This window comes from Arachis hypogaea, chromosome 14, assembly GCF_003086295.3.
Source record: "Arachis hypogaea cultivar Tifrunner chromosome 14, arahy.Tifrunner.gnm2.J5K5, whole genome shotgun sequence".
NCBI classification, from domain to species: Eukaryota; Viridiplantae; Streptophyta; class Magnoliopsida; order Fabales; family Fabaceae; genus Arachis; species Arachis hypogaea.
The window spans coordinates 103,519,222-103,531,553 of NC_092049.1; the positions used below are offsets into that span (position 1 = coordinate 103,519,222).

General features: G+C 34.8%; 2 protein-coding genes across 9 annotated transcripts; one reads left to right on the plus strand and one right to left on the minus strand.

Moving 5' to 3' along the window:
• The first annotated feature begins 264 nt into the window (after positions 1 to 264).
• LOC112742846 (uncharacterized) lies at positions 265 to 943 on the plus strand. The gene is made up of 2 exons (XM_025792085.1): positions 265 to 754; positions 903 to 943. The coding sequence occupies exons 1-2, from the start codon at positions 265 to 267 to the stop codon at positions 941 to 943; spliced, it is 531 nt and encodes a 176-aa protein (XP_025647870.1).
• A 5,155-nt stretch (positions 944 to 6,098) lies between these two features.
• Positions 6,099 to 12,104, minus strand: LOC112743609 (uncharacterized). 8 transcript variants are annotated; one of them, XM_025792885.3, is made up of 8 exons: positions 11,816 to 11,957; positions 11,179 to 11,328; positions 10,447 to 10,476; positions 10,253 to 10,336; positions 8,862 to 9,070; positions 7,636 to 7,689; positions 6,697 to 7,464; positions 6,099 to 6,350 (listed from the first exon to the last, which is right to left on the minus strand). In XM_025792885.3, the coding sequence occupies exons 7-8, from the start codon at positions 7,450 to 7,452 to the stop codon at positions 6,270 to 6,272; spliced, it is 837 nt and encodes a 278-aa protein (XP_025648670.1). In that variant the 5' UTR covers positions 7,453 to 7,464; positions 7,636 to 7,689; positions 8,862 to 9,070; positions 10,253 to 10,336; positions 10,447 to 10,476; positions 11,179 to 11,328; positions 11,816 to 11,957; the 3' UTR covers positions 6,099 to 6,269. The 8 variants fall into 8 exon arrangements, 4 of the variants coding, with proteins under 4 accessions (XP_025648670.1, XP_072070476.1, XP_072070474.1 ...); XM_072214375.1 differs by having other exon boundaries at positions 7,636 to 7,724; XM_072214373.1 differs by having other exon boundaries at positions 8,862 to 9,076.
• Positions 12,105 to 12,332: the final 228 nt, after the last annotated feature.

Here is a 12,332-nt window from a genome sequence, read left to right on the forward strand (position 1 = left end):
AAAGTTATAAAGTGATATTGATATTGATGATATTTTTTAGCACTATCAGAATTTTAGTAGTGCAAATAAAATAAGTTTAGATGGGATCGAAATTGTTTATTTAAAAAAATGTAAGTTGTTAAATAAAATTTATTTGTAAAAAAGTGCCTTAGGGTTTTTTCGTGTGCCTCAGGGTTTTCTCTGCTAGGGTTTATCATTAGCAATCCTTATTTTTCAAAGTCAACGTGTCCACGACAACTCTGTGACAAAGGAGGTTAACACAGCATGGTAGCCAATGCTGCCCCAAATGGAGAACGACAACGGAAGTTCCTAGAGGAAGAAGAGATCATCATAACAGTAGGAGGCGAAGACATCCAAGATGGGATAAGTAGGTGCGAGAAGAGTTTAATTGGGAGATTACTTGCAGACCGGCTGTTTTCAGGAGGCACAGTGGAGGTGGCACTACAAGCAATCTGGAGGCATCCTAAAGGATTTAGAGTGACGGATCATGGAGGTAATCTCTTTCAATTTTACTTTGATGACGAGATGGATGTAACACGAATAGAGAGAGGGGCTCCATGGTTATTCAAAAACTTCATTCTAAATCTTAAAAGGTGGAATGTGCATGATCCAATAACAGATGCTGATTTCACTTATGTGCCAATATGGATACAATTTTGGGGGTTGCCAGAACACTACAAAACAAGAGAATTGGGTAGAAAAATTAGGAGTGCAATGGGAGAAGTATTGGATGTAAACCTTTTCCAAGTTAGAGGTAGAGAAAACTGAATTGTTAAAGCAAGGATCAATCTTGATATAACAAAACCGCTGCGGCGTCTCACACAAATAGTAGGCCCCAATAACAAAGTCATTGAGGTGGCACTCAAATACGAACGTATTGGAACTTTTTGCAATTATTGCAGATACTTGGGACATGAAACAAGGAACTGCAGAAAACAGTTGAACAATTCCTTACGGGGAGATGTGGGAGAAGAAGGTCGGGGGAGTGGCTAAAATCAGAACAGGTTGGTAGGAGAGAGCAAGGTTCAAAAGAAAATGATAATTCTAAAACCTTCTCAGCTGATGAAAGGAGTCAAAGGAAGGAGAAACTACCCACCCCAGTGAGCCTACTTAAGGAGATGACAGAATTATCAATGGATGAGATCAGAGGTAAAAAGGCTGAGGATGACATCAAAGAGGGCTCAAACCAAAACAAGGAAAAAGCCACCCAAAGTGGAGCCGTGCTAGAAATCTCGGATGAAAACAGTAGTGCAGGGAATCACTGCCAAAAAAAGAGGATTGACGGAGGAGCAGTCGAAGGCTTGGAAGGGATGGAAAATTGGGAATTCTGTGAAGGTAGCAATCAAAGCGAACAGCCAAGCATGAGAAAGACTAAGCTGAAACAATTAGCAAGAAAGCAGCTGATAAATGTCACAGGCAAGAAGCGAAGAAATCAGGAGTATAAAGGGAGTGAAAGCAAGAAGAAAGTGTGCCAGGAGGAATCAAAAGATGCTGCCAATGGGGAGGGTGCCACCCAACAAAAGGCGCCCGAAGACCTATCAAGATGATGATGCGGAACTGTCGGGGTATGGGAAATCCCCTGACAGTTCACAGCATGCAAGGGATTCGCAAATCCCATTCTCCCGAGGTAATGTTCTTATGTGAGACAAAAAATATTGCCTCGACGGTCACAGAAAAGTGTAAGAAGGTGGGCTTTCAGAAGTTTTTTTGTGTGAATCCCAGAGGCACTGCAGGGGATTAGCATTGGCTTGGAAAAATGAAGCAGATATCGTGGTTCAGCACAGTGAAAAATTCCTAATTCATTTTCTATGGACTGACCGGTCACTTAAAAAATAATGGGAAGTGGCTTCAGTTCACCTTCACAGTGATGATAATCGTAGGACTGCTCAGTACGAAGTGATTATGGAGAAGGTCAGAAGAGGAAGTCCTTATTTCATGGTCATAGGTGACTTTAATGCAATAATAGCTCATCATGAAAAAGAGAGGGGGGGGGGAGAATGAAATCGGCATCTTCTATTGAGGCGTTTAACAATTTTATTAGTGGTGGAAATTTGGTGAATTTAGGATATGTGGGGAGCAAATTCACTTGGAGCAATAAGCAATATGATGGAGAACTTATTCGAGAAAGATTAAATAGATGCTTAACTTCAACTCAGATGAGACTAGACTACCCAAATGCACAAATCACCCATCTAGAAGATACAGGATCAGACCACCGCCCTCTTTTGCTTCAGTCAGACAGCGAAGAGAGAAGAGCTAAAAGAAGGTTTCATTTTCAAGAAAGGTGGTGCGAGTAGAAAGAAGTTATAAGGATTGTAAAGGAAGCATGGTAGCTGCAAACAGATGGCTTACCAATGTATAAGTTAAGTTGCAAACTAAAAAAATGCAGACATTTGCTTGTTGAGTGGCAGCGGAGTAATAACCACAATTCACAAAAAAGAATTACTGAGATAAGAGAACAGCTGGAAGTGGAGAAGGCTAAAGGGGAGTCGGCAGAGAAGAGGAGAATTCAACTTTTAGAGGCCGAATTAACAGATACCTACAAACTAGAGGAGAGATACTGGAAGGAGAAATCTAGGGTACAATGGCTACAATGGGGGGACCAGAATACAAAATTTTTGATGCAAAATTTCAGAACAGAAACCGAAAAAATAAGATACATAGACTCCGAGACAACTCAGGTTCCTACAAAGCTGATCCGGAAGGCATGGCACATATTGCTCAAGTATACTTCAGTGAGCTTTTCTCCACTTCTAATCCAAGAAGGGCTACAGAGGAATTGGAGGAGATGGGAAGGATAGTGGATGAGGGGACTCACAGGAGGCTTACAAAGAGGGTCACAGAAGAGGAAATCAAGAAAGCTACCTTCTCAATCAACCCTTTTTCAGCCCCGGGTGATGATGGTTTCACAGGTAAATTCTTCCAGTTCTTTTGGAATATCATAAAAAAAGATGTGGTAGATGCGGTTTCAAGTTTCTTTTGTGGTGGGATAATGTTAAGGAGTTTCAATCATACCCATATCTGTTTAATTCCTAAGATTTCACATGCAGACACTATGTCACAGATTAAACCAATCAGTTTGAGCAGTATTTTTTATAAAATTATTTCGAAAGTACTGGTTCACCGTATGCAAGGAGTTTTAAACAGGGTGATTAGTGAAAATCAAAATGCTTTTGTTAAAGGTCGACTAATTAGTGATAATACCCTAATTGCTCATGAGCTGATGTATTTTTTAAAAAATAAGAGAGGCGGTGATTATAAAGTAGCTTTGAAGATTGATATGAGCAAAGCGTATGATAGGGTAGAGTGGTTCTTTATTTGGGAAGTAATGAATAAGTTGGGTTTCTACAATCAGTGGATTAGGTGGATGAAGAAGTGTGTAACTACTGTATCCTACTCTGTTACTGTGGATGGTCAACCACATGGTTTTTTCAAACCATGCAGGGGGTTGCGACAAGGCGACCCTCTTTCTCCCTATCTTTTTCTTATTTGTGCAGAAGGGCTCTCCTATCTGCTCCACAGAGGAGAACAGAGATTAGAAATCTCAGGATTGAGGATTAACAGTAGATGCCCGGCAATCAGCCACCTGTTATTCGCGGACGACTCGATTCTATTTTGCAAAGCAAACGAAAATGCATGCCAAAATCTGATTCAAGTGCTACAAAATTACAATGAGCTAAGTGGACAGCAAATAAATCTTAATAAATCATCCTGTTTTTTCAGCAAAAACACCCCCGCAAGTCAGAGACGATCTAGCGCAGAGAATGGATATTCCCCATGTTGGTGTCTAAGACAAATATTTGGGATTGCTTGCGGTTATACAACGGTCTAAGAAGAGCACCTTCAACTATATCAAAGATAAAGTAGAAAAAAGATTGCAAAACTGGAAAAGATCATTGCTCTCGATAAGCAGAAGAGAAGTACTTGTCAAGGCAGTAGCAACAGCTGTTCCACTTTATACTTTGAGTTGTTTCAGATTACATGATTCCTTATTAGAGGAAGTTCAAAGGAAGATAATAAATTTTTGGTGGGGGCAAAAGGGTTCAGAAAGAAAACAGTGGTGGATTAAATGGGATGTTATTAGTAGAGAGAAGAACCAAGGAGGTCTGGGATTTAAGGATTTAAAAGCATTTAATTTAGCCATGCTAGCCAAACAAGGATGGAGAATAGCCACTAAACCTGATTCACTAGTCAGTAAGCTTTACAAAGGAAGATATTTTAGGTATTATATTTTCTTGAAAGCTGAGACAGGTCACAATTCATCCTGGGCTTGGAGGAGCCTACTTGAAGGGAAGAAGGTTTTGGAGAAAGATTTGCTATGGAAAATTGGTCGGGGGAACTCAGTGCGAATTCTTGAAGACCCTTGGATCAAAAATTCATTACCTATTTCTATTATACAAAATCAGATCCCTAATACTCAACTAGAATGGGTCAATCAACTCATTAACAACAACAGGCAATGGGATGAACACACAATAACAGCAAACTTTGATCCAGATATTGCAATTAGAATATTACAGACAGAAATCGAATAAGGAGAGGATAGACTAACCTGGGCCAGAGAAGCATTCGGGATATACTCAGTAGCCACGGGCTACAAAATTGTGTACTACATTTTTCACCCACCCATGGAGCCATTACCAGAAGTGTGCAGAGATAGAAGATGTGGAAAGCCCTTTGGAGCCTGCGATGCGCCCCAAAAATAAAATTTTTTATTTGGAAAGCTTGCCATGATGGAATTGCTGTGAGAGGAAGACTGAATCAAAGATTCCACAGCATTCCAAATGTCTGCCCTAGGTGTGAGGAAGAGGGAGAATCAGTCAATCATTGCTTAATCCAGTGCCACCTCGCAAACCAAACATGGCAGCTTTCACTGGTTAGCCACTTAGGCCAAGCATTAGGAACTCAGCCGTTCTGGAAGTGGTGGTCCCATGTGGTACACCAGTCGAACCAAACGACACAGGGGATTAAGAATGTGGTGCTCGCAGCAGTTTTGTGCTGGGTGAACTGGAGAGCCAGGAACTTAAAGATCTTTGAGAACAATATTGTTTCTCCTCAACGAGTCCTCGAACAAGCCATGAAGTTGTCACTGGAGGTCCAAACAAGAACAAGGATTTAGCGTGGATTTTCCTTTCTTTCTTCTCTTTCTTATTTCCTTTCTTTCTCTTCAAGTATTTTATTAAAATCTTTCCTTAGTTATAAAGATTTTTTGGGAGGCCCCCAATTCAAAAATTGACTTTTAATGTCCAAGATAGGACCGAATAACTCTTTGTATTCATTTTGCTAGTTTAATGAATATCTTTTTACTTTTGAAAAAAAATATATGAACAATCATTTATCTTATATAATCTTTTATATAAAACTTTTTTGTTGGTTTATGTAACTTTTTTACATAGGATTTTATGATTTTTTTTTGTGTGCTGAATTTTCTTTTTTAAATTAATAAAATAAAAAACTAGACCCTTTTATATAAATTTTATATAAAATTAATTATAAAAATAATATTTCATATATTTAATGTAATTAAAACACTACAAAAAAAAGGGGTTAAAACGGCGGTTATTTTGGGGAATTATGGCGGTTTGAACCGCCATTATTACCGAAACTGGCGCCCCAAAAAAACGCCGTTATTCTGGGCGCCATTCTGGTTATTACGGCGGTTTTTAGAAAACCGCCACAATTACCTGAGGATAATACGGCGGTTCTCTGAGGGTTAAAATGGTGGTTTTTAACCGCCATTATTTCCGTATAAAATGGCAGTTTCTAAATTGTTTAAAATGGCGGCTATAACCGCCGTTTTTCCCAGGATGTTGTGGCATCATTTCTGTTTAAAATTGCGGTTTTTAACCGCCGTTTTTACCATTATAATCGCCATTTTTACCAGATTATAATGGCATCTTGTGTTTAAAATGGCAGTTTTGAACCGCCATTTTTACCAGCGTATAATGGCATTGTTTTCATTTAAAATGGGGGTTTCTAACCGCCGTTTGTACCTAATTATGATGACAATTTTATGCTTTTTAAAATAAGATTGAAACTACCAATTTAAAGTGATATTTTCGAAACTCACTTAAAAATCTCGTAATAACCAAAAGGCATAATTATAAATCAAACATCAATAGATGATTTTTAATTCATACATGATCCCAAAGTCATAATCCAAGTCATAATTGAAATGTCATAATCCAAAAACAAAGTATCAAAGTAACATTTTTCAATTACGTCTTAACATATAATTCTTAATATATGTCTTAACATATCAAGTAAGGTCATGCTTCCTTATTGCTTGCTCCAGAAGACCTACTTCCTAACTCTTTTGGTGATGGAATCTCACTCTCCTGATCCAATCCCTACAACAAAAATATAACTATTATGAGCACAAGAAATGCAAGAAAATGGCATATATTGATATATATATTTATCATGTCTAATTACATAGCATTGATACAATAATGAAACCAATTTAAAATTATAGAGCCAACTAACCACTTGAAAACATTTAAAATACAAGGCCAGTCCAATCATTCAGAAATTCAGTCTTTAATTGATGCTCTAAATCTCTAATACATAAATTGATGCTCTAAATCTCTAATACATAAAGTAAGGTTACATTTGTAAAACAATCCATTATGTTTACTTTTCAATAATATATCAGAGATCATCTAGGGAGTAAAAAAAATCATATCAATTTCTCACCACAAATTTAGATGTCTTGCATCTTTTGCATTCTTGCAAATCTTCATCCTCCCCCCAATATAACATGCAATCATTAGGGCAAGCAGGTATCTTGGTATAATTAAGCCCTAGTTTGTTTATGGTTTTCTTGGCCTCATAGAATGTATTTGAAATCTTCGCATTTCCAAAAGCATCTTTTATTAACTTAAGAATTTCGGTCATGGCTTTGTCGCTTATTCTGTATAAGCACTTTATGTGATACAGACTAATCAAGAAAGACAATTTTGAATACTTTGTGCACCCTTCATACAATTGTTCACTACCATCTTTCAACAACTTGTAAAATTCTACATTTTCTCCATTGTACTCTTCATTTTCTGCATCTTCTATGTTGTCTTCATCTCCATCTCCATCTTCAATCAAGTCAGGTCCAGCAACTCCAAACGCGTCATTGAGCATTGTTACCATTGGATGTTGAGATGTCGAATCATCTTGTACAATTTGACTAGTTTGATGAGCTTGTGACCCAACTCCAACTGCTTCTTCACCATGCCAATACCAAACTTTGTAGTTTTCTGGAAATGGCTTGACTATTAAATGTTCAAAAACTTTCTCTCTTGTTTGCCACTTGCCAAAACCACACACCGGACAAGGGCATTTAATCTGACAACCCCTGAGAGATCGATGCTCAAAAGCGAAATCCAAAAACTTGTTTAAACCATCTTTATACTCGTGCGTGTTTCGTGGTTTTCCAATCCATGACTTATCGATTGACATGACTAAGAGGGACTACAAAGAAGAATTTTAAAAAATCTATTCATTAAAAATCTCTCTCTCTCTCTCTCTCTCACATATTAACTAGGCAACTAACTAGTATATATCAGTAAGCGCTACTATAAAAAGAAATTATTGTATATACAAATTAGATATCAAACAAATACTTAAAGAAATTATAATTACCTCTTTCAAATGATGATTTTGTTGCTGTAACAGTGGCTTTGTGAACTTTTCCTTCTGAAATAGTTGTATATATGCAAATTAATTTTTTTCTACAAGATAAAAAGAAACAAAAAATAAATAGAGCAAATATATTATTCTCAAATTATAATTTATAAAAAAAATTCATATAAAACGTGTATTATATTAACTAACTAATTAGTTTTACATTTCATGCTTGATTACAATCCAGCGACATACAAATAGATATAGGCCCCACCTATATATATTTACATGATTTGGATAACATCACATACGTATACATTACAAATAGAGCTATATTCCATCCCTAATATGAATAAGAAATTAAAGGACACACTCTTATATAACTCCAAGACCAATTATGCACCTTGATACATATCTTCAATAATGACAAACAGCTACAAATAATAATAATAATAAATAGTAATAATAAAACAGAAAAAGACTCAAATGCACTAATAAAGTATATGTGTCGGCTAAAATAACTTACTAAATATATGGTAATTAATTTTAGTGTACACTTAATATTTTTGGTCAAATTTATTTTGTCAAAAAGATATAAAAATATTAAGTGTATATTAAAATTAACCACTATATATATATATATATATATATATATATATACTTACTAAAAAAAATTGTTTGGGAAAAAATGAATTTTGTCAAAATTTTTCACAATAATATGGCATAGCATTTACTCTAAAATGAAAATGTAAATTCTTCAATTTCTCCTCTTAAATGAATTTGTAAATTCTTCTATTTCTCCTCTTGCAATTGCAATGTGTAAATTAATATGGCGAAATGTCTAAACCAATAATCATGTGAAAAGCTACCTATATTAATATGGTGAACATACACTAATTACTTGAAAGAATAATGACAGAACTTTAAAAAAAAGCTTTGATCTATCTAGAACTAATTTTTTTTCCCTTAAAGTTAAAACTAACAATTGTATATGAGCTAGCACTTTAATGCGAAATAAAATACAATAATACTATCATGAATATAACTCCACTGATGCTGCATCTGATGCCTATGCATGATGATAGTCAAATGAGTTATTTTACTCTGTTACACATAAAATTATATTTCCACAGAGTGAAGGATTCTCTAGTATGGAAAGAACACTCTTATGTATCTTGCATGCATCCAATGTGGTAAATACATCCCCATTCTAAAATGATAAAATACAACACCAGAAAAGTAACCTGATGTGGCCTGCTAGTTGCAGCTGCTAGGCGAGTTATGGAAATGGAACTTGTGTTGGACGCGAAAATTGCAGAACTCTTGGCAATCTTTTCTAATGGAAGTAATAATCTTTTCTTTATATCTTCAGATTCCACAATGGCTTCTATGATAAAATCAGCCTGATGGAAGTCTTCCAAATTTGATGTAAAGCACAGCCTTTACAAAGCATCTGCACCTTCAGACCGTACATAAGGAGTACTTAAACTATTATGCGGATCAAGGCATTTGAAGGACAAAAAGTTCTTAATTTTTCAAGAAATTTGACAAAAACATCACAATTAAATAGAAATCAATTTTGAACCAAAAAAAAAAATCCTAAATTGGTCTGTAAATTGATTATTTTAGTCTCAAGTCTTTGTTTATCAGTTGTTAGTACATAAATCTTCAAATTATGAGAAAAATCGATTCATAAACATTGAAAAAAAAAAAGAAAGAAAACATAATCCCACTCCAAACCACCAAAATTTAAATTAAGAGTTACCTCACGATTTAAAAGTTTTAGGACTAAGCACTAATCAGGACCAAAGTGACCATTCAACAGAACCATAAAATATTATCATTAACTACACACAAATTCTCTTCAAGTAATTTAATATAATCACCAACAATATTATTCAAGAAGCTTGCGGTCAGCCAATTTGAGGGACCACTTAGGTTTAAATACCAAAGTGTGGGTTATTTCATATCACTTTCTTGGGATTTTTTATGGAAAAAGAGAGGAATCTAAGTTTACAATTTTTTTACAGAATATGCAGAGAAAATAAAGAACAAAATAGCTGCAATCCACAAAAAAGCTATCATTGTAGGTAGTATATAATTAATTAGGTTATAGCTAAATAATTAGACTCTTCATAATTAGTTGTACAATGAAATTGTGTGAGGCAATACAATCATTTATACAATTCTGCATAGTATTAGTTGACAGGTACATGCCGTGCAGCAGTAACCAATCTTTCAAAATGTACACAATGATCTAGGACTAGAACATTAACAAAAAGAAGTGAAAACCAGCAATACCAATTATCAAGTTTTTATTTTCCAGAACCACAGTCCACGAATTATTAGAAGCAATAGCAAAAGGAAAAAAGAGTAAGTCACATAAAAAAATTTTTGGATGACTAGACTAGTAGTTTTTCTTTGTTTTTACTTTATATTTGAATTAATATTAGCCAATTATCTTCTATTTTACACTAAAAGAAGAAACCTTCACACGAGAAACAATAAGAAAGCATTAACAGCATAGAAAACCAGCAATTCAATTATCACATAGCAAATGAATTGTAAAAACAAAGTTGAATATGGAATTAACGGAAATATATTGATGAAAGTAGAATCAGATTGAAAATATTACCCTAAGCGACCAGAATTCAAAAGAGAATAAGTTTCCAGATCTGGGAATCACTGAAGCCCCCCTCCAGTCTTCGAGACTAACGACCTATGAAGAAGAAAACCCACGGAACAGGAAGAAAGAAGATTACAGAGAGATAAAGCTATAATTAGTTTTATAAAATTGAAGATAAATGTGATTAAGAAATTCTTCCATACCCCTTTTAATTCAATTTCAAATGCTTGCACCTGATATCAATACAAAATTAGTCATATAATTAGTCATATCAAAATCCTAGTAAACAACAGAGTCTAGAGTATACATATTGTGAACAGCTCAATCAATCACTATATATATATATATATATATATATATATATATATAGGTGGATCAATTTACACTTGCCACAAATGCCATAAAATTCAAAAAGGATTAAAAAAAATAAAAGATTATGGGGCATAGTGAAATTCATTTCAAATCAACTCAAAGTAAAAAAATGATAATCTCTCTTATCCTAACAGATGCATTTAGATACAGAACAAAAAATGCAGTAGTTACTTAAATACTAAGGAAAAGACAAACAAACAAATAAAATTAGTCATTTTCTAATTCCTTCTCAGAAAAGATAATATGAGCTTAATTACTATGCAGGGACTGTGAATTTTACACTACCATCCGATAACATGTTTGCAATTTTTATACTTCAACCGAAATTGCATGCAAAATTAAATCCAATCCCATTCAAACAGTATATAACTTGAAAATTGAATCAAAATATTCAGAAGCTGAAAATTATATAACATCTAACGGCTACATATTCAAACTTCAAGGCATAAATGAACGAGAACAAGGAAGAGATATAATTATTATTAATACCATTATCAAACAGCAGAAACAAAAGAAGAGTATGTGAAGAAATTATACTTTTAAATGTAGTTTACTTTTAATACCTATCAAACGTCAATAGAATGCTTCAACACAAGACCTGATTGCGGAGCTGCAGAGAAACAAAAATCCCCAAAAAAGAGAGGTCAAACAGTGACTTGAGCGATCTGACTATCTAGCTTTCACGGCCTCTCTGGTACCATGTTTTTGATTTTCTACAAACAAACAAAAAAGAGAGGTCAAACAGTGACAATAATTAATTAATTAATAATTATTAATTGTTGTGAATAAATAACTAGCATGGAAATTGGAAAATCAGGATTTGACGAAACTTCAAATAATTAGGGATTTTAAATTACAATTTTAAATAATTAGGGATTTTAAAAAATGACAATGATTAACCGACACAAGATATCGGTGAAAACGACGACGATTGCAAAAACTGCGCAACACAGTGAAAATTCAAACGAAAAGAAGAAGAAGAAGAAAAGTTGCACTAGTGGATCTGGACTGAGTTAGGTTGCATGGAGGTGAAGGATGAGAGAAATGGAGAAAGGAAACTGGGTGTGCAGTGTAGAGATCTATGACTGACTCATGCCTTGATCGAAGAAACCAAAAATTTCAGTTTCGATTTCGCCTTCTCTAAAGAATTTGAGAGGGAGCTGCAGAGAAACAAATCAATAACTTGAGAGGGAGAGGTACCTAGATCAGAGAAATGGTAACTGGCGGAGAGAGGAGAAGCCAGAGAGGGAACAACGGCGTTGTCGGAGAGCTTCTTTACACGGAGGAGACGAAGGAGAGAAAAGGGAGATCGAGAGCGCCGTTACTGTGTTTCGTTTAATGAAGCTAGGGTTGCAATGCTTTTGTTTTATATATGTGTGAAAATGACGGTTCAAAACCGCCATAATCACCTGAACCGCCACCAAAATACAAAGTTAATTATGGCAGCAACTAATAATGCCATAATAACCGGGTATTATGGCGGTTCTTTAAAACCGCCGTAATGTCAATGCCATTTTAAACTCTTTTTTTTTGTAGTGAAGTTTTAAAATTTTATATTTTTAGTAAACGGCTTTTTTTTTTTTAATTTTTAACTTATATATAAGTCACATATTTTAAGAATACAAAAATAGTAGAGTCATTAAACATGATCAAACTCTGGTAAGAACACAAGAGTTAATGATGATGATGATGTAATTAATGACATTATTATAACCAT